Genomic DNA, 23,949 nt, shown 5'->3' with positions numbered 1-23,949 from the left:
CAGTTTCATGAACACTGACTAGTACTGTCAGCCACATTCATGTCAAGAACGATACCGCTGAACTGGTACTTACACTGTAATGTTCTATGGATCAGTGCAGTGTTGCAGATTTGTTTTATCCGCATCTTGGAGCAATGTCCGACAACCGCTAGCGTTTCGAAACAACCATCACCTTCAATGACGTATACATGAAGCCTTCCGAGTCATGCCTCGCGCACACTGTACTCTCGGTTTCTGCAACAAATGATGTCCAGTAAGTAGCTGTCAGCCTCGTGCGATTGCTTTGATGTCAGCCGCTGTCCTTGAGCCCTCCCAGTTCTCAAACGATTTGTGACCTTTCTTCTTCTCTCTTCTCATGGCTCCTGCCATCAGGAATGTTCGCAACATACGTTCTGCTCATCTCACCTCAGTCGCTCCTTCATCTACTTTTGCATCATTCTACCTCCCAGATGGGCTGCCGGGTTCTGGGATCCCGCAAGATGTTTACTTCAAAGGTGGCTCCTTCTGTTTCTCTGCAGTTGCGTTCTCTGCCATTGGATTTCTTTACCGTTCAAAGAATAAAGCCCGAATGTCGAGGTCTGGTTTTCGTGATATCCTCCCTGCTGTCGATAATTCTGATGCTCCAGCCAGACTTACTGCTGGACGGCTCGCAACGGACATCTCCGCACCATATCTCGTGTCTTCTACCAATGCTGCTTTGGACCCTTGTTATTTCGAAAGCCATACTCCCCATCAACTTCATTCCTCAGTCGAAGTGTCCCCCATCGCATGTCATTCCAGGGTGGAGTTTTCGAATATTTGCAGCGACACAACCCACACAATGTCGATGGAGGATAGCCTGCAGTATCTTGATGTGGTATACCAACTTTTTTGGGCTGCTGAAATTGTGGCTCACTGGTGTCACTCAGTCTACGCCTTCAATGGAACATAGCCAGTCGATTCCCGCCTTTCAAAGTGGGATTGGAGAGTTCCAGCATACCCCCGAAATGGTGCCATTTTACGGGTCTGATTTTTTGGACCCTGAACATTATCCCTATATTCTCTCAATACCGACCATTCCGAGGATCGCATTCGAGGATCTTTCCGACGACAGTATCACACTCGTTAACAAAACTTACAACTTCAAGATCACGTCTGTTGGTGCTTCTGTCCGCGAGGGAGATTTTTTGGAATTGCCCAATGGATATTGGCCACGCGCCTCGCCTTCTCGATCATCGCTTTCTCCTCGGGGTGCTCGCCGTTACAGTGTTCATGTCGTCGATATTGCCAAGTACACCGACGCGCTCTCTGCTCCTGTTTGTCGGCTACCTTCCTTCCAGGTGGCTCATGAAGATTCTCCGAAATACAGAAAGGAGAGCGAAGACGAGACTGAGAACCAGGCTTCGAGTATTCTTCTAGAGTTCATCGAAGATAGCAGTCGACTCCAGCACTCCGACCATACTTGTGCAAGCAAGGAGAACAAAAACCATAACTCCGCACCAGGAACCACTTCACAGTTGGACACGATCCTTGTGAAATCAACACCTGTTTGCCCATGCCTGGTACCCTCTGCTGTCGTCCACTTCCATGGTAAACACCATCGCTCCCGAGCAGCTTCCTATCAGATCATCTCAGGAACACTGACAGAGCGCAGAGACCTTCTCGAGATCCAGCCATTTTCCAGGAGCCCAAAAGAGTCGCGCTGGACACCCGAGAATGGTATGATGGTCATCAAAGTCTACATCCCCTCTACCGATGACCTCTGGGCTGCGTACGTCCCCACCACTGTCACCCTCTTCATGTTCACGTGTAAATGGTCGTCCAAGCTGAGCCTTCGCCTCCGGTTCAGCGGGAGCGCGATGGACACGCCGGAATATTACTTCGATAGTGATGAAGTATTTCAATGCTGGGTAAAACACCGAGTCCGGCATGGTCGCAACCTTCCCATTGTCGGTCACTTGGACTACGCGGTCCCTCCGCCGCCACTTGTACCGAAGGAGGCTTAGGCCAAACCCTTTCCCTCTGGACATGCAAGTCTCGTTGCTGACGTCGTATTGCCACTGCTCACGTATCTCCAACTCTGGTCGTTACTACTTCCTTCCCATGTTTATCCATTCAATGTTTTCGTTTTGTGGAATCTGCCTGTCCTCCCAATGGGTACGGTGAGGCCAAAAGGACGCGAGTTGACGCGAAGACCAATTCATCTTGCAGGGTTGTACCCCACTGGTTGAAGTTGAAGACGGTGATCTAGATTCTAATGTGCATCTTTTCACTTGACATTGTCGGATATGGTGCATGCGTCACCTGACGCGGTGAATAAGACGTTGAAGCGGTTGGGGGTTGCTGGAGGATTATACCGTCCTTCCCACATGGTCGTTTTTTAAGAAATTGACTCGGAGTGTTGCGTGATTATGCATCGATCCTCCAGTGTTGAAGCATGCTAGACTACTGGTAGTTTCCCACTCGTACATACACCAACAATTGCAAGTAACTAATATACTCGTATCACAGTTCTCCACTCACGCTGATACATTTCGTGTGTGTGAAGGCCTGTCGTGTGTTACAATCTACTCGGATCACCGAAGCGGTCTTTGTACGAGGGAGTAAATGGAGTGCGGAAGTAGTTCCGTGTACATGTATCACGTGATGAGTACATGACTCACAGACTCGTTTACATATGGTCTGGACTCGGCGGACTCTGTCCAGGCTCTGCACCAGCTTCTAGATATATACACGTGTCATGAGAAAAATATGTTTGTTGAGTCAAGATCCGCGGGCAAGGTGAGCCCTCAACAGATCAAACGCTGAACTAATGCAATCGATTTGCAGTTTGGAGGCCTTGCAATAATATTACAGCTTGCACTCATGATCGACCTGTACCATACGTTGTGCATCCCATCATCATTTCTTTCACGCTGCTTCTATACTTCCAGCCGCTTCAACCACGCAAGAAGGCCCACACCACCTGCATAAACCTTTCCGTCTCTTCTAACTGCGGGACATGCGCTGAGTCCGCAAATTGTATCCATCGGACCTTCGGAATATGCTGAAAGAAGGGCTCTACAACCATATCTTGTGCTTCATCGTACCTCCCATTGATGAGCAATGTCGTCGCCTGAATATTGTGCAAGCGGTCAATCACGTTCCACGTCCTTAGAGAGCCAGTGATGTAAAATTCATTCGGTCCATTCCTGTTCTCCGAAGGTTGAAGATGCGTGACACAGATGGACGAAACACCTACATGGTCGAGTACACAGTCGGATCCTTTTCCATCCATGCAAGCCCGTCCACAAGGGACTGAGGCATTGGGTCGAGCCTACACAGATGCCGCTTGTAAAATTCGTTCGTTGCGGCAATATACTCTGGATCCGTTGTTGTATCCGCCGCCTCGTGCTTATTCAACGCATCCTGAACTTCCTGCGGCAACTCCTTCCTCAACTCATTTGCGGCCTTAACCCACAGCGCCATACTCGCTGGCGAATCAGCAATCACCAGTTTCCCGAGGCCTTTCGGTTGGCGCGCTGCAAACTCTGATGCCAGCATCCCTCCCCAGCTCTGCCCAAGTACGTTATAGTTGTCATGGATGTTTAAGTGGTTCAGGAGGTTGTGCATCTCGTCAACGAAGAGCTGGACAGTCCAGAAGTCCACGTCTCCGTTCTTCTCTGGGAGATGTGTGGAGCGTCCATTGCCGAGTTGATCATAAAGTATGACGGGTACGTCGAAGAGACGTGTGAGCTCGGAGAGGATGTCGAGGTATTCGTGGGTTGAACCGGGACCGCCGTGAAGTACTACAAGTGGTGTGTTATGTGGGTGGGGAAGAGTACCGTACACCTTGTACCAAGTCTTGCAAGGCTTGCCTGCACCAGGAACGTTAAAAGCGGCTTCGCCTTCCCTTACTTTGAGTGAGGACATGGATTTCTGTGGTTTTGGGGTTACAAGCGATGGTGGGTGGGTTTCGTAGGTGGATGATAATGCCAGTGCGCGTTGACGTTTATCTTATGACTGATCTAGCATGAGAGAGAAGGCCACATGATGGTTGGTATGTCCGGGCCCCGACGGTACGTTCGTCCCGCCCCTTCTTCACATCGATAGTACTTCAAGCTTCTTCTTCAACCCTTCAATAACATCTGGCGTTGACCACGCCTGATCTGAATCGATCGCCATCCAAGTTTGTCAGAGTGACATCGAATATCCTGAATGGCCTGTCTTATCGTCTTTTTGAGTCGGGCCTCTTTGTGACTGTTATCATCAACCGTGGGGAGTGGTGCACATGGGTGTTGACTTTTCAAACACGCACAAATGATCTTTTTGTAGAAGTTGCATATATCGCAGCATTGATATGGATGATACAGAATGTCAAGGTCAATATTTCCGTGTGAAAAAAACTATACAATTACAATATGTCTAGGGTCCTGATGTTCATGATGTCAATCGAAGCCGGGTCTTTCACCTGCGCAATGATATTACGGTCCGACGCGACCCTCTTGTATTCTCCAACGCGTTGCTGTGCTACCAAAAGTGCGCTGAAAGCCTGCCCAAGGTGAACCATCAAACGCAATGATCGTGAGTGAGCTTCCGGGTCAACTGACAATTCCTCTTCTCCAGGCGAGTCGCTGGACGGCTCGTCAGTGTCGTCTAAACCAGACTCGGACTCGGACCAATCCCCTACGCTCTCCCCTTTGTCTGAAAAGGTGAGCTGCTCTGAAAAATCAGGCAGCCCAAGGAGACGACGGTCCCATGGACGGATGAGAAAGAACGTCTGCTGAGTGGGCCTTGCGCGCGAGAATTGAATTAGGGTCTCGTCCGTGGTGATCAGCAAGTCCCGAAGCCCATCTGCTTTTACTCCATATGTGGAATGAGCAGCGAGACCCTGCCTTCGTTTGACTTCCGTGACACGGAATGCGATGCAAGGCAGACGGAGTCTGCAGTTTGCGAAGAGGGGAGCATTCATGTTCTCAAGCAGGTTATATAACTTCGAAGCTGAATCTACAGGCACGTTGTTTTGCAACGCATAGATCGCTGTCTGAATATTATCTTCAGACAATGATGGCGGGGTTGCATATGAGATGATGTCGGCTGGAAGGCAACTATTGAACTCGGACGATTGTCCGACCCAGTCCAGGGCGGTGATGTCGCCTGATCTAGCCACGATCTCCTGCAGGAGCCGACCGAGCGCATTTTGCTTCTTCTCGCCATAGATTACAGGCAGGTGGACACCAAAGATACCAAACAATGAGTACGCGATGTCTTCCTGCATGGTGGTAACACGTTTCGATGCCCATTGCAGTTTCTCTCGAGCGTCTCTCATCCCTGGACGAAAAGAGATCAGGGCCCGTGCATCTACGCCCGTCGCGCCCTCTAACTCCTTCATGATTTCAGAGGACTCTTTGTGATTGGACGAACGATCGTCGAGATATAACGACCAATCCTTCTGATAGAAGATTACAACTTTCGGAGCGACGAATTCTTGAAAGGTCCATCCTCGCTTGTTCCAAACACTCCTGGCCAGCGCGCCGGACTGGGATGAAGGAGGGACATCGGATAGGTAGACGATGGTGAGCGCGGAATGGCGGTACCAGACGAACATGGAGTTGACCGATTCTTGAAGCTCGGTGTTGCTTCTTTTGTCGATGCAGCATGTGTCCATCCACGCCCAGCGATACCCAGCATCACGAGCGACTTTGCAGAACGATTGCACTTTCGCGATCCCGCCAACTTCCTTCAACTCGCGCACATCTTTATCCTGGATGTCGTGCAGCAGCGCCTCCGTCTCTTCCCACCTGTGTGATAGCAGGACGCAGCGGAAGTACGTCGCCACTACATCTTTGATGCGCTCGGTTCGAAGATTCAAATCCTCCGTTGGGAATGAGACGAGCTCATTGTAGTCTGAACTTGTTTTGAAGGAGTTGAGCTGTGCCGCTCGGTCGCACAAAAGACCCGTAGAGGTGTTGAGCAGACGTAGCGGAGCATATTCGAGTTCAATCCAAACAGCTGTTTGAATAGCATCTTCTACTTCGGATGGAGAGACATACAGCTGACGCAGATCTGCAGAACGAGATAGGCATTTTTAAATTATGCAAGAGTGTTCCATGGCTTACCTCGTATGTGCGGTTCGGGAGCATCATCTAGCTTGGACAGCATGATTGTGAAGGCCTCGATAGCTTCGTCGTAACGTTGCGCGCCACGCAGAGCCGCATGTGTCAACTGGTATCCAACATGAGACAAAGGATTGAGTTCGGTGACCTATGCATAGCGGAAGTCAACATGGTCTGCTAAAAACGTAGATGCCATCGCACCTTTTGCGCGTCGAGGAGCGCGTCCTCCCATAGCATTTTACTCAACTTTGCCTGGCTGCGATTTGCAATGACATCGGATGTAGAATCCAGGTCGACCGCCGTTGAGTATAGGTCAATAGCCTTGTCGTAATCGTTTGCAGCGAAAGCGGCATCTCCGTGGACAGCGCAGAGCGCGCTGCATTCTTTCTTGAAATCTGAGAGGAATTCGGGTGAGAATTGTAGCCTGCGCAACATTACGGACTCTGGACTCGCCGTTGGACCAGTCAAGGCAATCGGCATTTGTAATTTTGTCACTTGAAACTATTATGTGTTGGTATCTTTTCGCGGCATCTTGGAGTTTACCCGCCCGAAGGAGGGCATGACAACACTTCTGGTGTGCAGTGAACCACAATGATTTGAGATCCCAGCCGAAGAGCTGGACAAGGGACTTGGTTATGAAAAGTGTTTCGAATCTGAATTAACATACCACCACCAAATCCTCATAAATTTCATGAATGTCCGATTTGGGTAATAAATCGCTGGAGTCGATGGCGGCAGTGAAATGGTCGGCGGCTTCGTCGTAACGTGCGCCATCCGAGGCTTTGATTCCGAGTTGAACGTGTAGATATGCCTAATGTGCGAGTTGTAAAGATGAGTGTTGATGACCAAGCATAGATGACACTTACTTGCACGATGCCACATGCGAGAGTGTCGGCATTCGAACAACCGGCAGCGAGCTCTTTGAGGAGCAGGTTTGCTTCGTCATGTTGATCGGCATTGAAGAGCGCGATGGCCTGAAATACGCGATGAAGGGAAGAGCATGCGAGGCAAATGTAACATACCTTGATCAATAGCAGAAAATGAGTGATTTCTGAATCCTGGTCCGTGTACATGGATGCAACATCAAATGCTGCCCTCGCATCCAGGACGCGGCCTTTTCCACAGAGGGCAATACCCTTGGAGATATAGCCCGTCAAAGAGGGCTGAATCCTGATGGACTATGTCACCGTCAAGTTAGCCCTGTATAAGGCGGCGATGATTCTCACCTTGATTGCGTCTAGAAAGGCGCGGTCCCAGTCGTATTTTCGCGCCATGACGAATGTCCGATGTGCGTAGGAAGTATGGTTGTTCGGACTGGTATTGATATCTTGAGTGAGTAGTTCTTCGGCGGTAGTTAAGTCTCCATTTACACATGCAATACGGGAGGTCGTGATGGCTAGGATCTGCACAAAACATGCTCTAATTGTGGTATATATGAGTCAAGAACAGAAACACGCCTTTGAGCGATGGACGTAGGGAGTATGGTTGTTCGGATCGGTATTGATATCTTGCATGAGTAGTTCTTCGTCAGTAGATAAGTCTCCATCTATGCATGCATCGCGGACTGTTGTAGTGGCAATAGTCTGCAAGAAGCATGCTCGATTTGTGGTATATGAGTCAGAGACAGAAACATGCCTTTGGATGTATACCCTGAGGTACTGTCCACTCTGAGATCATCTCATCGTTACCTCCACTGAAGATGTGATTGCCGTCCACGGAGAAAGTGACGCATAAATTGGCAAGTGAGTGCTTGAAGACGGCAATGGTTTGTCGGTCTGAGAGCTGCCAGAGACGGGTGTGGCTGTCACGAGATGTGGATGCAACGAGTGTGCCAGCAGGATGAATGGCAATGGCTTGGATGTCGTCAGTGTGGCCCGTCCAAGGATCACCGATCTGCTTCCAGGTTGTTGTATCCCATTCGCGTATAGTAGGATCCCTGCCATCGCCGCCTGTGAGAAGGCGCGTGCCATCGGGCGTCCATGCGAGTGACAAGTTGTATGATTTGTGACCGTTGAAGGATACGACGCGTTTCCTGATGCCTGAGTTGTAAATTTGAATATAATGGTTCGTTGCGATGGCAAGCAGTTCTCCAGACGGTGAATACCGTACCCAGTTGACATAATCACCACACTCGATTAGATCTCCTTGCAGCTGCCAGGTTTTGGTATTCCACAGTTTCGTCATTCTGTCAAATGAACCAGTGGCCAGCACTGTTCCATCGGGAGAAAAATCCAGCGAGGAGATCAAATTAGAGTGTGCTTTGATTTTGGCGGGTAATTCGCCAGTTTCTCCGTGCCAGACGATGACCTCTCCGCCTTGATCACCGCTTGCTATCAATTGCCCATCTCGTGATACCGCCAAACTCCACACCTGGCAATTGTAATGCCCCTCCATCTTCTTCAACGCAACACCCGTCTTCAAGTCCCACAGACGAAGCGTTGTGTCGTACGAGCCCGTAACCATCCGACGTTTATCAGGGAAAACTGCGACTGCAGTTATACTTTCTTCATGGCCTTTGAACCATCGCAGGGGAGTGGTGATTGTAATGAGCTCCGACATTTTACTGGATGTTAATGGTATGGAATACGGACGAGGCTAAACTTTGGAGGGATTATGTCTTTCTCTAAGCTGCAGAGGGCGTAGTATGGTGCGTTTTATAGCTTGCCTGATTTCAATAGACGCCCAGGACAAGATTCTAAGGCTGTTCGTGCCCACGCCTCCACCGTAATGCACCCATCCTATTGTCATACCCGTTGTCCTCGACAGTATGCACATCTGCAGTGCATACATGCGTCCGACTCTTGTCTTCGCAGCTTCCAGAATATATCCTATCGCATCAAGTCGAGCAGTCCTTGCTTTCCAGTGCTCGAATCTGACTGTCTATCCTGCATGAATACCGTTGTTTTTCGTATCTAGCAGCTACTCCAGCTTATCACCACGTTACTCCTTCGAACGCGTGTATATAGCTTACTGCAATACCGCTTCTTCATCCAATAGACTCCCAAGATCTCTGTGCATAAGATGCAACCAAATCTCGTGGTACAGCCTCGGAATATCCTCACCATCGCCACACTGCCAACGACCGCACCTCACTGCGAAGCCCCTCCATCTTCTTCAACACAAGACCTGTCTTCAAGTCCCACAACAGAAGCGTCTTGTAATACGAGCCTGTCACCATATGTCGTCTATCGGGAAAAACTGCGCCTGCGCTTACGCCGCTCTCATAATTTTCGGGAACTCAAAGGACTGCGGTGGGGTCGACATCTTACTCGATGCTGATGATGTGGAGCACGGCCAAGGTAGACTTTTGAAAGATTGTGGGTGTCGAAACTTAAGCTGCAGATGCATGTATTGTGCTGCCTCACCTTGTTGACTTGCCTCATGTTTCCGTAGACACTCTGAACCCCATTTACCTCCACCTCTCAGATGAATACGATCCCATCATACGGAAATCACAATGGATACCATTAACTTGGAAGTAGGTTGGTGATATCATCCACATCATGGTAGCCATAGATGTATCCTGCTTGCACCTGGTCACTTCCGCATCTCATAACGTCTCACGAGGCGGCTCTCAGATCGGCAAACGTCGTTATCTTCCCAATTAAAGCCACCTTCGTTGGTTAGAAGAAATTGGCAGGTAGAATTCAAGGGCATTAATTTTAAGCACGCAACGGCCGATTGAGATAAGTTGGAGAGTGAATCTTAATCAGCCCTCAGCCCTCGTGTGGTGCCGGAGACTACGTACTGAATTGAACGTTGCACAATGGCCGCGAGTTCAAGTTGTCGGCCTTGTCGTCCCTTCATAGCAGGTTCATAGTGATCAGGACTCTCGTATCTATATTGGCGGAATTGCGAAGGCGTCGAGAGGCTAGTGTTATTTCTGTCCGAAAGTTGCAGACATGCATGCATGGGCCCTAGCAGATTTGAGCGGAGTTCAATTCCCGTACTATGTACATAAGTATATTGAACCCTCAGGGCTTTCCGTAAGTCTACACATAACCTACAGTTTTGCCGGTGATAACCTGCACCACTGACTCCGAGGCCCGAGTAGTTTTACTAGCTGCTGGCTCTTTCAACCCGCTTCGAGGACTGGCAGGTCAAATCAGGATCCTAAGGCGTGCAGGTGAGTCATGTGGTTGAATCCTGGTTGCACAGTGACCTGCTCATACTCACGCCATATTTAGTGTCACATCAACATCTGTGTCGCAAGGTTGGCCCGCGTTCGAACATGCGCTAACAGACATAGATGCTGTCAAAGCAACAGCAACTGCGAGGAAGGAGAAACGCATTTTCTGTGCGAGGTGATATGGAATCTTCTGAGGGTGATCTCGAATGATATATCTGAAGATGGGGGAACACTATGGGACGACGGCCAGCTTTTATATTCTGCATATACATATGAGTGTGATTCTGATCGATTTGGCAGAATTGTTATTGCTATGTAGCGCTGTCGGCGGCAGAACCTACATGCGCATGGAACGCAGGAGTGTGTTTGATTGATGATATCATGGCCCAATCTCACTCATCGCTTCATCATTTGAACCTGCAGTGACCCCGCGGAACAACGGAGTTTGATACTCATTCTCGTGAATCTCATCGATGCTCGATATGTATCATATATCGAGTATCAACGAGATTCGCGAGAAAGCAGTGTACTTGCCGACTCGCCATACCCCACGCCGAGATAGTGAGGTATCCTTCGAACACTGATTCCCATTCTCATTCTTGGTATGCGCTCAGTTAAAGATTCCTAGTCATGCATTATTATTATTATCTAACATATACAAGGACGGAATGTTTGATCTCGCGGAATAAATTTGCGTTTGCTCCATGTGCGTGCCCCATCCGAACTCCACATGCACTCCAAGCGTTAATGCGCTCGGCAGTTCTATTTGTGTGCGTTCTTCGCTTCTCTACTCCTTTTGCAATTGTGCTCCACTGTTTCCATGTCTTCTGAAGCTCCGTTTATTTGTCTCCTAACTACGCAAATTCATGGAGGTCCAAATTCTTCATACCGGAGAGATGCATTGTCTGCCTCGCATCACCTTCTCTTTCAATCCAGCGCGTTCAAGCTGGTCCGTAAATCAAAACTGGTTTCCCCTGCAACCTGCTTATGCGACGACATTCAACGGATGTCAAGGACTAATGCCTGAGAAAGTCGTGCTTGACCTGCGCATAGATTCGTTCGCACACGGTCAGTTATACACCGCACTTCCAGGAGTATGGCGTCGCTGACTTAAAGAAATTGAACGTTATTTCCAAGAGGAAAAGAGGAAAAGACAACTGCAAATGCAAATGCAAATGCAAATGCAAATGCAAATGCAATGCATCGGCCGGGTATATAGGGAATCCGGGACCAGCGTTATGCATTATGAGAATGTCAACTGTATACTAGAAAATAACATGTTTGTCGCGCAATAAAGCAACGTCTCGTCGGCTCCATCACACTGCACATATACAGAGAGAGAAAGATCCTTGAGCTAGTTTTCGTGGCCAGCGCTGCCTGAGGCGAATTCTAATGGGAAAGCTGGTGAAAGTTCATCTGAAGTCACCTTGCTTGCAAGGTCAGATTGATCAAGTCCCAAACACATCCTACATGTAGGTTCCCGAAGATCAGCACATTTATGTCGGTATTTTCGTCAAGTCAGGCAGCCGAGGATCAAACGCTTCGGACAATTAGATATATCCACCGTAGGCGAAGCACATTCCAGTTCTGTCATACTGCGCTAGAGATAAAGCTAAGGTACCATGCCGGTGTTTACTATTCCCTTCAGCGACTGAGCAGTTGTAAGCTACTGCACGATCTTAGCTGATTCCTGCGACGAGTGAAAAAAGCTTGCGTCGGATGAGAGATTCCAGGAGCATGAGAAGATCGCCGACTCAAAGGTGATATTGACCAGCTGAGTCAGTCGGACGCCGTCCTTGAACTTGACAAGTTGATGATATGCAGGCTTGTTCATCCTGCTCGCCGCGTGCGCACGTGCGCCAGGTTGGCAGAGTGTGGCGATGGTCGTTACTCCGTAGTTGATGCTCTACTGTGGTGGGCAGAATGTTTTACCAAGCTGCAAGTTAATGTCGTCGAAGTGCACCTGACAGAGGTGTTGAGCTTATGATCGAATGGCACTCTCGTACAAGATTCGTGTATGCGCTGATCATGACGTGTTAACTTGAGATTATATGAATATGCAGTGATGACATTGATCAGCGTTTCACTTACCTGACAGGCGTTAGTCGCGCTGACGCCGAACAGAGATGTTGGCAGAATAGGTCAATTCCATCCCATCGTCATCTCAGGATGGGTCTAGACCAGTGCAAAAGTTCACAATTTAATCCATATCAGAAGTCGACAACACAAACAGCGATCCTATAAGTTCTAATAAGATACGATGGCAGGCTACATCCTGAAGGTGGGACATGTGCCTATAAGTCATCCAGATGTGCTCCACTGAAATCGCATGTAGCACGAGACACTAGGACGAGATAGAAGCGCTCTCCCCAGGGAATGAGGCATCACCAAAGGTGGAACAAGTCTTTGAGGAGCCAATTTGACTGGGAGGAAAGAAAGAAAAAGATCCAAACAGAAATAAGCATTGCATAAGACAACTTTTAAGTGACAAAAGGGTATGCTCATGCCTAGTAGGAGTGTGCCATTTATATAACGATAACCTGTGAGACAGATAGTAAGCTTCGAGTTTATGGAAAGAAAGAGGCAAGGATAGAATCAGTGGTGCAAATATTTGGCTTATGCTCTACCGTTCGTCAACGCTTATAGCTACGACTGGGGCGGCAAGCGAAATCATCACGAAAAAAATAGGAACGTCACCCACCTTTTACATAGATTTCGGTCTGCGTCCCAATAGACAGAGGCCCCCAATCGAATCGGCTGCACAACTGTCCGAGATCATACGATAGAAAGCCGGGAGCAAGCCCCCCGCACTCGAATAGGGCTATGTCCGACATAGGGTCTTCGACCCCAAAGGACAATAAAATGTAATTTTTTTTTAAAAAAAAAACTGTCCGAGAGAACATTGGAGAAAGATATAACGAAAGACGGGTAAAAGTACCTGAATGAATATCAGTCATGACTATCCCAACCGTGGTGAAGAAGAAAAAAACCTTGACTGCACCATAAGCCAGAACCGCATTAGCAACGTCCTCCGCTAGCTTACCAGACAACTCGCGCGCCTGGGTCTGGTCGACGACCTTGCACCAAAGATGCCATATCGACATCCAACGCGACCAGCCCATTGCTCGCCCTCATTGACCCACGATCTCAGCGGGGTGTTCACCCAATACTGGTCATCGATAGAGCCATCTCGTTGGAGTCTGGAGAGCAACAGCATTGACAACGCGCTCGCCTGCGCCTAGACTGCGTGCTGTGTAAAAATGCCCACAATAGGAACGATGGCAGGTAATTCATGAAGGATGGCAAAAGAAACTATGAGAGAAGGTAGTGGTGTTCCCGCCCTCTTAGAAATCGCGGTGAGAGCATTTTTGTAAGATGCAAATCGTCTAAGTGATTTACAAAATTTTACATAACCCCAACTTGAAGGTTGTGTATTACATAATCGAACGTGAAGAATTGACTTTAAACTTGTCCCGCAAACACCAAAACTACTGTAAGTCATGTCCATGCACATAATTCGGTCACGAGGTAAGTATGGCAGATTGATGACTTATTGTGCTCGACGTCACTAGGTTTCATCCAGGCAACCGAGGAAAAAGCTGAAAAAGCTCGTCTATCCTCTTTCGTCGGCGCCCTCGCCCTCGGCGATCTCGTAAAATCAACGCTCGGGCCAAAGGGCATGAATAAGATTCTGCAGTCGGGATCCTCGGGAGACATCAACGTGACGAATGACGGTGCAACGATTCTCAAGTCCATCCAGCTCGATAATGCACCAGCCAAGATCTCATTGATATCTCGTTCGTTGCGGCGATATACTCTGGATCCGTTGTTGTATCCGCCGCCTCGTGCTTATTCAACGCCTCGTGCTTATTAAACGCATCCTGAACTTCTTGCGGCAACTCCTTCCTCAACTCATTTGCGGCCTTAACATATAGCGCCATACTCGCTGGCGAGTCAACAATCACCAGTTTCCCGAGGCCTTTCGGTTGGCGCGTTGCAAACTGCTGCCAGACTGCACAGAACCTTGAAGCATCCTTCGCGTGGGCACCTTCACTCTCGGCTAATGTTAAGACCGTGCACAAAGGGTAGGACTGATTCCAAGGGGCTTGGCTTCAGCTCGTGCGCTGCGCCCCTTACCCGAGTATGTGCCCTTAACTTCAGAATGAAGTCCGGAGAAAGTCCAGTGAAGTCCGAAGGACTTCCGGAGGAGCGTGGGAAACTTCGGAAGGACTTTCCGGACGAGTGCGAGAAACTTCCGGATGAGTGCGGGAAAGTTCCGGAGGAACTTCCGGAAATTACGATGGAGTTTCGTCCTGACGGGGATATGTATAATGGCTACTCAGGACTCGTCCTGAGTAGAAGGAAACAGAGGAAAGGCTGCAAGGACAAAGTCCGAAGCAGAATAGGTCCGGAGGACCGCGGGAAAGTTCCGGAGGAACTTCCGGAAACTCGGAGGAACTTCCGGAAACTCGGAGGAATGGAGGATCGGATGAGTGGATGAGTGGAGGATCGGAGGAGCGGAGGAGCGGAGGAGCGGAGGAGCGGAGGAGCGGAGGAGCGGAGGAGCGGAGGAGCGGAGGAGCGGAGCTCCGGCCTAGGGAATTCCTCCCTAGGCCTGAGATGGATGATTACTAAGTCGGAGGAATAGAACTGTTACGAGGACTTAGTGTGAAGACTAGTGCGAGGACTAATATGTGTATGATATTCAGACTGAGGAAATACAGGAGTATCTACTGGGGTTTATATACTAGAGGCAAGTCTGTGCAGATCAGTAAGCAGAGGGGTAAGGCTATGTACGAGCATGTGGAAATGTATTAGAAAATAAGACGGATCATAGGAAATGAACTCGGAGATGAAATGAGGTACGGAAAATGAGGAAGTCTAACTCAAGAAGGAACATACAAAGGGATAAGGCACGGAAGATAGACGCGGGTCGGATCCGGATGTCCGGAGATGAATGCGTGATAGGTCTGGGTCCGGAACGCAAGGAAGATAGACGTGGGTCGGATCCGGATGTTCGGAAGTCCGGAGACAGGTGATTACCATAAGGGGATGGGCGCTGATTTAAGGTTTGGGTTCGGACATGACAGATAGGTCGGATCCGGAGATCCGGAGATGTGGATATCAGATCTGGCATCCGGATATCAGATGCAGGAGTACAGGGATCCGGACGGATAGAGGATTGGGTCTGGAGACATGGACAGGAGGTCCGGAGGTCCGGATGAGGCGTGGGAACGTCGTCAGATGTTGGTCCGGAATGCGGGATATGACAGTATCCCCCCTTTAAGGCCGAGCCCTCGAGGCTGAAGACTCAGGAAGTCCCGAACGGAGATTGCTGGTATATGGCAGAGGACAATGATGGATGGATTCCGGAGGATTGGTTCCTATGAGCTGAAAATCTCCGGAGGTTTCGGAAATGTTCCTGACACACACATGGTTCATTATGATGCCTAGTACTTCATCTGGAAACTGGACGTCATAGACGGTGGTGAAGAATGGTGATGTGATGTGAGGACAAATAGGTTTCCGGAGTGGAAGTCTGGAACACTTTGAGGATAATTCCGAAGGTGACTGGAAGTCCGGAAAATGCGTGGGAAAATCGGAGGAAGCTTTCAGAGCGGAGGAGGTTGTATCAGGACAGTGGAAATGCAGCGAGTGCAGGACAAGAGGGCAAGAGTGGATACGATGCAGGCCTCTTTCTGATGTGACGGAGGAGTCCTGTGAGACATATCTTTCTCCATGAAGCAGAGCTTGTACTGAGGTACAGCTAAGGATAAGTGCATCATCGGAAATCCGGAAATTAGCCCCTATGACCGGAAAATGATCGGAGATGTAATCGCATGATGACTGATGAACTTCTGGAGTGCAGGAAGTGAGAAAGGAGTGCTATGAGGCATGATTTCCTTTGTACGGAGGTCTGAGGTTGAATGGATTTCGATCTGCGATGTGTGCTATCACTCGAGCCGGAAGTGCGTCAGAGGAATCTGCTGGATATGACTGTGAGCTTCCGGAAATTAGCCCCTAAGACCGGAAATGTTCCGGAGCTTTGGTTGCACACTGCGAGAGGTCATGGGCGGAGTTTCCAGGTGCACTGAAAGTTAATGCAAATAGCAGGATTTTGCACACGGTGTGAGGCTTTTTGATAAACACGCATGGTGGATGGAAATCCTGATGATGGGGCGGATGGATCCGAATGGTTCGGAGTAGGGCTATGGCGTGGGAACCAACAGGAGTCGGACGGAAGGATGATGATAGCAGAGGAATGGGTCGGAAACACGGAGATCAGAAACACAAAGGGTCAAAAACGCGGAGGGTCGGAAATGCAGAGGAAGGATGGGAGTGCAGAGAGGATGTCTTTCCGGAATATTCGATATCCATTGGTACAGCTGCTAGAGCAAAAGGATAGCTAGTGTATAGGCTCATAAAGGACGGAGCAAGCTGTTTGATGGGCCGGAGATTGCGTGGATTGACAACATCTGCAAAGACGCGATTTTCCGATGGAACTCCGGAAATGCTTTCCAGGAGGTTTCGGAAGGGATGCAACAGACCGGAAATCAATGGTCCGGAGGTCAACACTGGTCAGGTGGAGGTGGATACTGAAATGGGCCGGCTCCTTCTAGCTCGCAAGTCCTGCAACAGGCGACTGCGTTAACTAGGGATATATAGTCGGTTTTATCGGTGGAGGTGACGCAGTGGACTTGGAAGTGGGTTTGTCAGATTAGGGTCGGATGTGGTCGGAAAACATGATAGGAGGTCCGGACGTAAGTGTTTGGCAATGCCAGGGTCTATGGTGAAATATCCGATGGGAGTCAGAACGGATATTGAGTCGGAAAAGCGGAGGAAGAGAACAGATCATCGGAGGAGATGTATGTGATATGACAGAGGTGTTTGCAAGTGGTTCGGAATTCCGGAGTTCCGGATGATAGGGGCTATGGCGTGGAAACCCATAGGAGGTGGATCGGAACATAGAGGAAGTGAGGTGGAAGCGCAGTCAAACACGATGGAACACTAGGCAGTGAAGTCAAATGCATCGGATGACTATCAATGGCCTAGAAAGATCATGGATGAATAGTTCCGGATGTTTTCGAATGATATGCAATGTAATGTGCGCTTTTCCCGCGGTTTTCCGGAGCTGATCCGGCCGGAAATACAACTGAATGGTCCGGATAGGTTATGGGTCGGATAGGAAAGCTGCACATGCATGAATGACTGTGCAAGACAGTGGAAATTGTTCTTTTATGGGACGGAGCAAGTAAATTCCGGATGGAATACAAGCTGAAGAGGGTGAAGTGAATACTCAAGCGGAGTCCCTATCCCCCCTTTTGGAAGATGTTTCCAAACATCAATGGAGGAAAAATGGGCACAGGGTTCCGGCAGGAGCTTCGGATTTTCGGAGGAAACTGGACGTGAGTCACAAGAGTGAACAGAATGGAACGGAAGATACAATGCAACGCAGGACTGTAGTGCTAAAAACTTCGGAGGTATCACCAGTGCTTTTCCGGATCCGAAACAGATTCCAGAGAAGACACTATTGAATGGTGAGGGATTTTAAGACAGGAGCGGAAGCGGGTCCGAAGCAACTCCAAGCTATTGCAAAGTATATCCATTCCAAATGGAGGCGGTCCAGAGACAAGGGGTGCATTGGAGGTAGGAGTAGGAGCTTCCATGAAGAAAGCCACCGGAAATCCGGAGTATTGAGCTCCGGAAATAGGGGTAAAGGTCGGACATTGGTATCCGGAGAAAAAAGGACGGGAGGACGGATGGAAGGATTGCAGAGTGGAAAAGTGAGGACGGAGGATGGACAATTGTATAAAACATGTCCGGGCTATGGCATGGAATACCCATAGGAGTGTTTCGGATCCGGAGCAGGTGTAACTTGTCCTGGAGCAGAGGAGTGAACAGATCTTTTGGAAACATGGAGATTTGACAATGGAATGGACGGATGAGCTATAACGCGAAGGAATGCTTTGGTACTGAAAAGTCCGGACGTCCGAAGATATCCAAAGATATCCGGAGCTTATCCGAAGCTATCCAAAGCTATCCGGAGCCATAACACGAAGGAATACTTTGATACTGAAAAGTCCGGATGTCCGAAGATATCCGAAGCTATCCGGAGCTTATCCGAAGCTATCTGGAGCTATCTTCAACAATTTCCTGGACCCGGAGGAAAATGGGCAGGAACTGGAGTGGACGTGGTATCAGTAACAGTAAAGAACAATCGCAAAGCATGTTTATTCTGATCCGGAAAAGTTCAGAGATGACAAGGAGCAAACCGGAGTTATAGATCGGAGGGGCAGAGACCTTCATCAAGAAAGCCAATAGAGATCCGGAGTTACAAACTTCCGGAAAATAGGGGTAAAACGCGGAGGGGTTCGGAAAGTTGTTGATTCGGACGGGATGTCGGATGTAAGAACTGACAGGCTTCTGGAGAGGAACAGAGGGTTTTCCAGGACCTTCTTCCGGAGAATGAATCGGAGGAGCTCCGGAGTTTTGGTTTGAAGGTCCGGAGGTGGATAATGAGGCCAGGAAATGGTCAGGAATTTGCATAGGATGTAACGGAAGCAAAATTCCTATCCTCCCTTTCGGGAGACATTCCCAATGTCGGAGGAGAATCAACAAAGAACTTCCGGACGATGGAAGGGAAAATAGGGGCTAGAGCGGAGGAAAGAGTGCCATCCGGAAATGGAGGCAGGAACCCGAGCGGGCCATTGTCAGAGGAATCAAAACCCGAACACTTGGCAGGAAAACCATCATGAAAGACGGAGTTCCCCTACAAGGAGGGTAATGGATACCAATACAAGGTGAATGCTAAATGGGTGGCGGATATGAATGGTGGATAGGGGTCCGGACTTTGACCGGAGGAGGTGCCATCCAACATGGAGGCGGACTGGAAATAAACCAGTGGAAGGAACATGGCTAGTCCGAAGATAGGGGTTCCGCAAAAAAGCGGATTTGACGTCGGAGGTCTAAGGCATTTCCTGTAGTACCAATCGGAAAGGAGGTCTGCAAAATACCCTATTGATCAACGGATCATGGTGGGTGAGCAAGTATATTCTAGGTGGTACGAGGAGAATCCAAATGAGTTGAATGTTTGAGACATTCCGGAGTTGACTTTGCCAGTTCAGGAAATAGTTCGGAAACGGAAAACGTCGGAGTTACAGGGAACTGTGGGGTGTCGGAAAGATATGATCGGATCAGGGAATTACAGGACACAAAGTCCTGAGATCTATTTGTTCTGCCACAGAGGTGGCAATCCTGTTTGGTTTCAGGACCGGAGTTTCGTGGTACTGAAGTGGAAATGACAGCAGAGCATGAAGGGTGGAAATTGAGCATTCCGGCGGGTGTTTACAGATGCAGGGAATGGAGAATGAGCTCCGGAAAATCCGGAGTTTTCATCGGAAATGGGATACAGGAAAATGGAGGGTTCGGAGGAGGAATACACAGTTTCCAAGGGACGGTGTCGGATCCGATTTCAGGTATGATCTAAGGATTCAGTATACTCGGTAAGGTGTGAGTCTGAATATACTGTTAAGACCGTGCACAAAGGGTAGGACTGATTCCAAGGGGCTTGGCTTCAGCTCGTGCGCTGCGCCCCTTACCCGAGTATGTGCCCTTAACTTCAGAATGAAGTCCGGAGAAAGTCCAGTGAAGTCCGAAGGACTTCCGGAGGAGCGTGGGAAACTTCGGAAGGACTTTCCGGACGAGTGCGAGAAACTTCCGGATGAGTGCGGGAAAGTTCCGGAGGAACTTCCGGAAATTACGATGGAGTTTCGTCCTGACGGGGATATGTATAATGGCTACTCAGGACTCGTCCTGAGTAGAAGGAAACAGAGGAAAGGCTGCAAGGACAAAGTCCGAAGCAGAATAGGTCCGGAGGACCGCGGGAAAGTTCCGGAGGAACTTCCGGAAACTCGGAGGAACTTCCGGAAACTCGGAGGAATGGAGGATCGGATGAGTGGATGAGTGGAGGATCGGAGGAGCGGAGGAGCGGAGGAGCGGAGGAGCGGAGGAGCGGAGGAGCGGAGGAGCGGAGGAGCGGAGCTCCGGCCTAGGGAATTCCTCCCTAGGCCTGAGATGGATGATTACTAAGTCGGAGGAATAGAACTGTTACGAGGACTTAGTGTGAAGACTAGTGCGAGGACTAATATGTGTATGATATTCAGACTGAGGAAATACAGGAGTATCTACTGGGGTTTATATACTAGAGGCAAGTCTGTGCAGATCAGTAAGCAGAGGGGTAAGGCTATGTACGAGCATGTGGAAATGTATTAGAAAATAAGACGGATCATAGGAAATGAACTCGGAGATGAAATGAGGTACGGAAAATGAGGAAGTCTAACTCAAGAAGGAACATACAAAGGGATAAGGCACGGAAGATAGACGCGGGTCGGATCCGGATGTCCGGAGATGAATGCGTGATAGGTCTGGGTCCGGAACGCAAGGAAGATAGACGTGGGTCGGATCCGGATGTTCGGAAGTCCGGAGACAGGTGATTACCATAAGGGGATGGGCGCTGATTTAAGGTTTGGGTTCGGACATGACAGATAGGTCGGATCCGGAGATCCGGAGATGTGGATATCAGATCTGGCATCCGGATATCAGATGCAGGAGTACAGGGATCCGGACGGATAGAGGATTGGGTCTGGAGACATGGACAGGAGGTCCGGAGGTCCGGATGAGGCGTGGGAACGTCGTCAGATGTTGGTCCGGAATGCGGGATATGACACAGCCTTTCCTCTGTTTGCTTCTACTCAGGACTTGTCCTGAGTAGCCATTACACATATCCCCGTCAGGACGAAACTCCATCGTAATTTCCGGAAGTTCCTCCGGAACTTTCCCGCACTCATCCGGAAGTTTCTCGCACTCGTCCGGAAAGTCTTTCCGAAGTTTCCCACGCTTCTCCGGAAGTCCTTCGGACTTCACTGGACTTTCTCCGGACTTCATTCTGAAGTTAAGGGCACATACTCGGGTAAGGGGCGCAGCGCACGAGCTGAAGCCAAGCCCCTTGGAATCAGTCCTACCCTTTGTGCATGGTCTTAACAAAGTCAATGTGTCCGTCAATCACCCGAACCCCAAAATTGTGGACTGCCGGGTTTCGGGGTTCGGGGGTCCCGGAACTCGGAACTCGGTATGAGACAACAAAAATATATTTCGGGGTTTGGAGGTTAGTAAAATGTTTATAGATATACGGAGGTTGATAGAAACATGTTTGAAAAATGATGTTCGTCTCAAATGTCAAATCTGAGTTCCGGGCTTTGGGACTCGGCACCCGGCACCCGGCACTCGGGGTTGGCACTGAAAATTTGACATTCGGGTGTTAGGGTGTAGGGTGATATCTACCTCAATCTACAGTTTCGAGTTCTGGATATCGGGACTGATTATTGAATCATTCAATTGTGGCATAGGTAACATGCATTGAAAAAGATTTATGTACATCTATCACTGAGCAATTATGTAGCCATTGCAACCTCCTCACCAGGAAGATCAACCTTCCCCTCAACATCCATATCCTCATCAGAGGAATCATATTCTGGCAGGAGGTTACCTGGTTCATTAGGGACCACAATATCGCCGGAGGATTCTGGCAAGAGGTTGCCTGGTTCATCCGGGAGCACAATTTCGCCGGAGGATTGTGGACCCTCAGGCTGAACTTGGGTGGGCTCAACCATGAGACCTACCATAGCAGATCCATCCTCAACCATCAAGGGTGTGGGTTCCATGACTGACATGTCCAAATCAATGAGGTTGGAAAGTGTGGAGGGGAGGGGTGAAATGGACGGGGGGGACCAGATTGATCAAGCAAGATTGTTGCATCGGCCGGTGTGTCCGGAAGTGAAAATGAAGGGTGCGGGTCGACCATCGTGCGCCGGGGCTCTCATGGAGGCGTTGCAGGGTATCAATCTTAGCATCCTGCTCCTGCACCCGAGCCTCAAGAATAGCGATGCGAGCTGCACCATCCCGAATCGCGATTGCCATGGAATGGAGATGCACGGCATGGGAAGACCGAACAGCTAAGTAAAAATAAGGTCAGCCGGTCATCAAAAGTGTGGGTGACTTACGAGCTGGCGCAGGTGCAGGTGCAGGTGCAGGTGCAGGTGTCTTCTTGGTAGTGATGGTCTTGCTGCGACCACGTGACTGCACCTGGGGTGTACTTGCAGCAGGGATGGCCGGAGTTCGGGACGGGCCACGAGATTGACTACGAGTCCGGGCCCTTGACCGGGAGGGAGACGGAGCAGTGGATGGAGCAGGGGCAGGTGTCTTGGAACACGTCCGTCCCGTGGTAGACTTCCCTCGGGTCCGTTTGGGCGGGGATCCCAGAGATGCCGGGTTGCATTTGATCTTCTTGGTGGAGCAGCGGATGCAAGACAAGCAGGGGAGGCTGGACCTCTTGTCCAAACGAGTCGCACAGGGCCAATTCTCCTTGACGCAATAATGGCAGGGGTTGTTCTGTGGTATCCGTTAGTAGATGGACTAGGGGAATTAATTGAGCACTCACTGGGCCGGGAATGGTGATATCAAATGTGGTAGTGGCCGGAGGGTCACCGTCCGAAGCGCTGGAAGTATCACCAGTGGACTCCTCAACTTCCGGACGACTGCCGGAGGTTGCCTGATAAATTGTAAGTACACATGTGAGTTCCGGGCGAGCTTGTAAGACTTACCCGAGCCTCGGACGACTGATGGGAGATTCCTAATGCGATGGGCATGAGTAAGAATGATACATGCGAGTTCCGGACCTGTCCGGAAGACTCACCATGACCTCCAGATGCTTGCGGCAGTCAGCTGTGGACACATGAGCATATATATGAGTTCCGGACGACTAAATCAGACTTACCGAAGCAGGCCCAAATGATTGCTTCTTGGGGGAACCAGGTGAACGAGGCAACTGGGGCTTACAACAATGGTGGAGAGCTGGGAAGGACGACCTCCGGCACTCCACGCGAAATCGGCTACAACAAATTGAGAGCATGTCACAAATGAGCCAGAACACATACCTGAACAATTGGGTCTTCATCATCTTCGACTCCACAAACGGCTTTGACTTGGGGGTCCAGTTGACTTGACACGCTTGTGACCCTTCATCGCCGACTTCGGAGGTTGGGAGGAGTGTCCAGAAATCATGGGGGACTTCCTCTTGTTGCTCCCTCCGACTTCCGGCTCCAAGTCAACAGAAATGGCCTTACCTTTCCTTTGTCCCGGAACTCGGAGGTCGTCTTGCCGGAAGGTCCGGCGACATTGCCGGCGACGACGGGAGGGGAGTGAATGACAGTGGCGGGGAAGGGACAGGTGCGGGGGAAGGGACAGGTGGAGACGGAAGATTGACAGTCAGTGGGCCAGTGGAAGGATTAGAAACAACAGGGAGATCACAGGAATTGTCACCCAACGCCTCCCAGGCACGGACCTGCTTGCGCCAGGCGTGTCTAGCCACCCGGGGATCATCATGGCCAATGCTGTGCCAGTTGGGCAACACCTGGGGAGTCATGGAACGCACCCTCATCAGCTCCTTAGAACAGGAAGCCACAATGCCAGGGATGTAATCCCCTTTCTCATGCACCCGGATGATGTCAGCCTACCCGGATATTAGAAACATCAATGGTAAACTAATTTAATAAGTGCAACTTACCAACGATTGGTGACCTGCCTTGCCAGAGCAATGTGGACGTGCACTGAGCCGGCCGGGACGTGCCGGCGCCGGCAATGACGCCCACAAGTTGAGCAGTGGATGCCTTGAGGTCGGCCAATGAAGAT

General features: G+C 49.8%; 6 protein-coding genes across 6 annotated transcripts; 2 read left to right on the top strand and 4 right to left on the bottom strand.

Moving 5' to 3' along the window:
- The first annotated feature begins 6 nt into the window (after positions 1–6).
- HD556DRAFT_83383 (uncharacterized protein) lies at positions 7–2,027 on the top strand. The gene is made up of 4 exons (XM_041311774.1): positions 7–253; positions 308–576; positions 631–856; positions 909–2,027. The coding sequence occupies exons 2-4, from the start codon at positions 356–358 to the stop codon at positions 1,983–1,985; spliced, it is 1,524 nt and encodes a 507-aa protein (XP_041153374.1). The 5' UTR covers positions 7–253; positions 308–355; the 3' UTR covers positions 1,986–2,027.
- A 581-nt stretch (positions 2,028–2,608) lies between these two features.
- On the bottom strand, positions 2,609–4,286 carry HD556DRAFT_83213 (Alpha/Beta hydrolase protein). Its single transcript, XM_041311766.1, has 2 exons — positions 3,221–4,286; positions 2,609–3,170 (listed from the first exon to the last, which is right to left on the bottom strand). Exons 1-2 carry the CDS (start codon positions 3,889–3,891, stop codon positions 2,918–2,920), a joined length of 924 nt encoding a protein of 307 aa, XP_041153373.1. The 5' UTR covers positions 3,892–4,286; the 3' UTR covers positions 2,609–2,917.
- Positions 4,287–4,372: 86 nt separating this feature from the next.
- Positions 4,373–8,633, bottom strand: HD556DRAFT_1450214 (uncharacterized protein; the record flags this gene model as incomplete). Its single annotated transcript, XM_041307731.1, has 10 exons — positions 4,373–6,024; positions 6,078–6,222; positions 6,276–6,469; positions 6,513–6,690; positions 6,742–6,885; positions 6,941–7,048; positions 7,097–7,252; positions 7,301–7,477; positions 7,547–7,657; positions 7,734–8,633. 10 exons carry the CDS (start codon positions 8,631–8,633, stop codon positions 4,373–4,375), a joined length of 3,765 nt encoding a protein of 1,254 aa, XP_041153372.1.
- Positions 8,634–12,663: 4,030 nt separating this feature from the next.
- Positions 12,664–13,705, bottom strand: HD556DRAFT_1418507 (uncharacterized protein; the record flags this gene model as incomplete). Its single annotated transcript, XM_041304419.1, has 5 exons — positions 12,664–13,024; positions 13,092–13,280; positions 13,313–13,435; positions 13,472–13,589; positions 13,665–13,705. 5 exons carry the CDS (start codon positions 13,703–13,705, stop codon positions 12,908–12,910), a joined length of 588 nt encoding a protein of 195 aa, XP_041153371.1. The 3' UTR covers positions 12,664–12,907.
- Positions 13,706–13,820: 115 nt separating this feature from the next.
- Positions 13,821–14,337, top strand: HD556DRAFT_1418505 (uncharacterized protein). The gene has a single exon (XM_041304418.1). The coding sequence runs from the start codon at positions 13,883–13,885 to the stop codon at positions 14,075–14,077; it is 195 nt and encodes a 64-aa protein (XP_041153370.1). The 5' UTR covers positions 13,821–13,882; the 3' UTR covers positions 14,078–14,337.
- Positions 14,338–21,573: 7,236 nt separating this feature from the next.
- On the bottom strand, positions 21,574–23,770 carry HD556DRAFT_1418475 (uncharacterized protein; the record flags this gene model as incomplete). Its single annotated transcript, XM_041304417.1, is given in 11 exon segments — positions 21,574–21,925; positions 21,991–22,075; positions 22,126–22,214; positions 22,263–22,650; positions 22,700–22,796; positions 22,863–22,891; positions 23,036–23,092; positions 23,124–23,150; positions 23,196–23,224; positions 23,244–23,389; positions 23,469–23,770. Coding segments are annotated over 11 exon segments (1,521 nt in total), but the record flags the coding sequence as incomplete, so codon positions are not given.
- Positions 23,771–23,949: the final 179 nt, after the last annotated feature.

The sequence above is a fragment of the Suillus plorans genome (genome assembly GCF_016647745.1).
Source record: "Suillus plorans strain S12 chromosome Unknown HD556scaffold_101, whole genome shotgun sequence".
NCBI lineage: Eukaryota > Fungi > Basidiomycota > Agaricomycetes > Boletales > Suillaceae > Suillus > Suillus plorans.
Note: the sequence above shows the minus strand (reverse complement) of the source record. Positions and strands in the feature narration are given on the sequence as shown.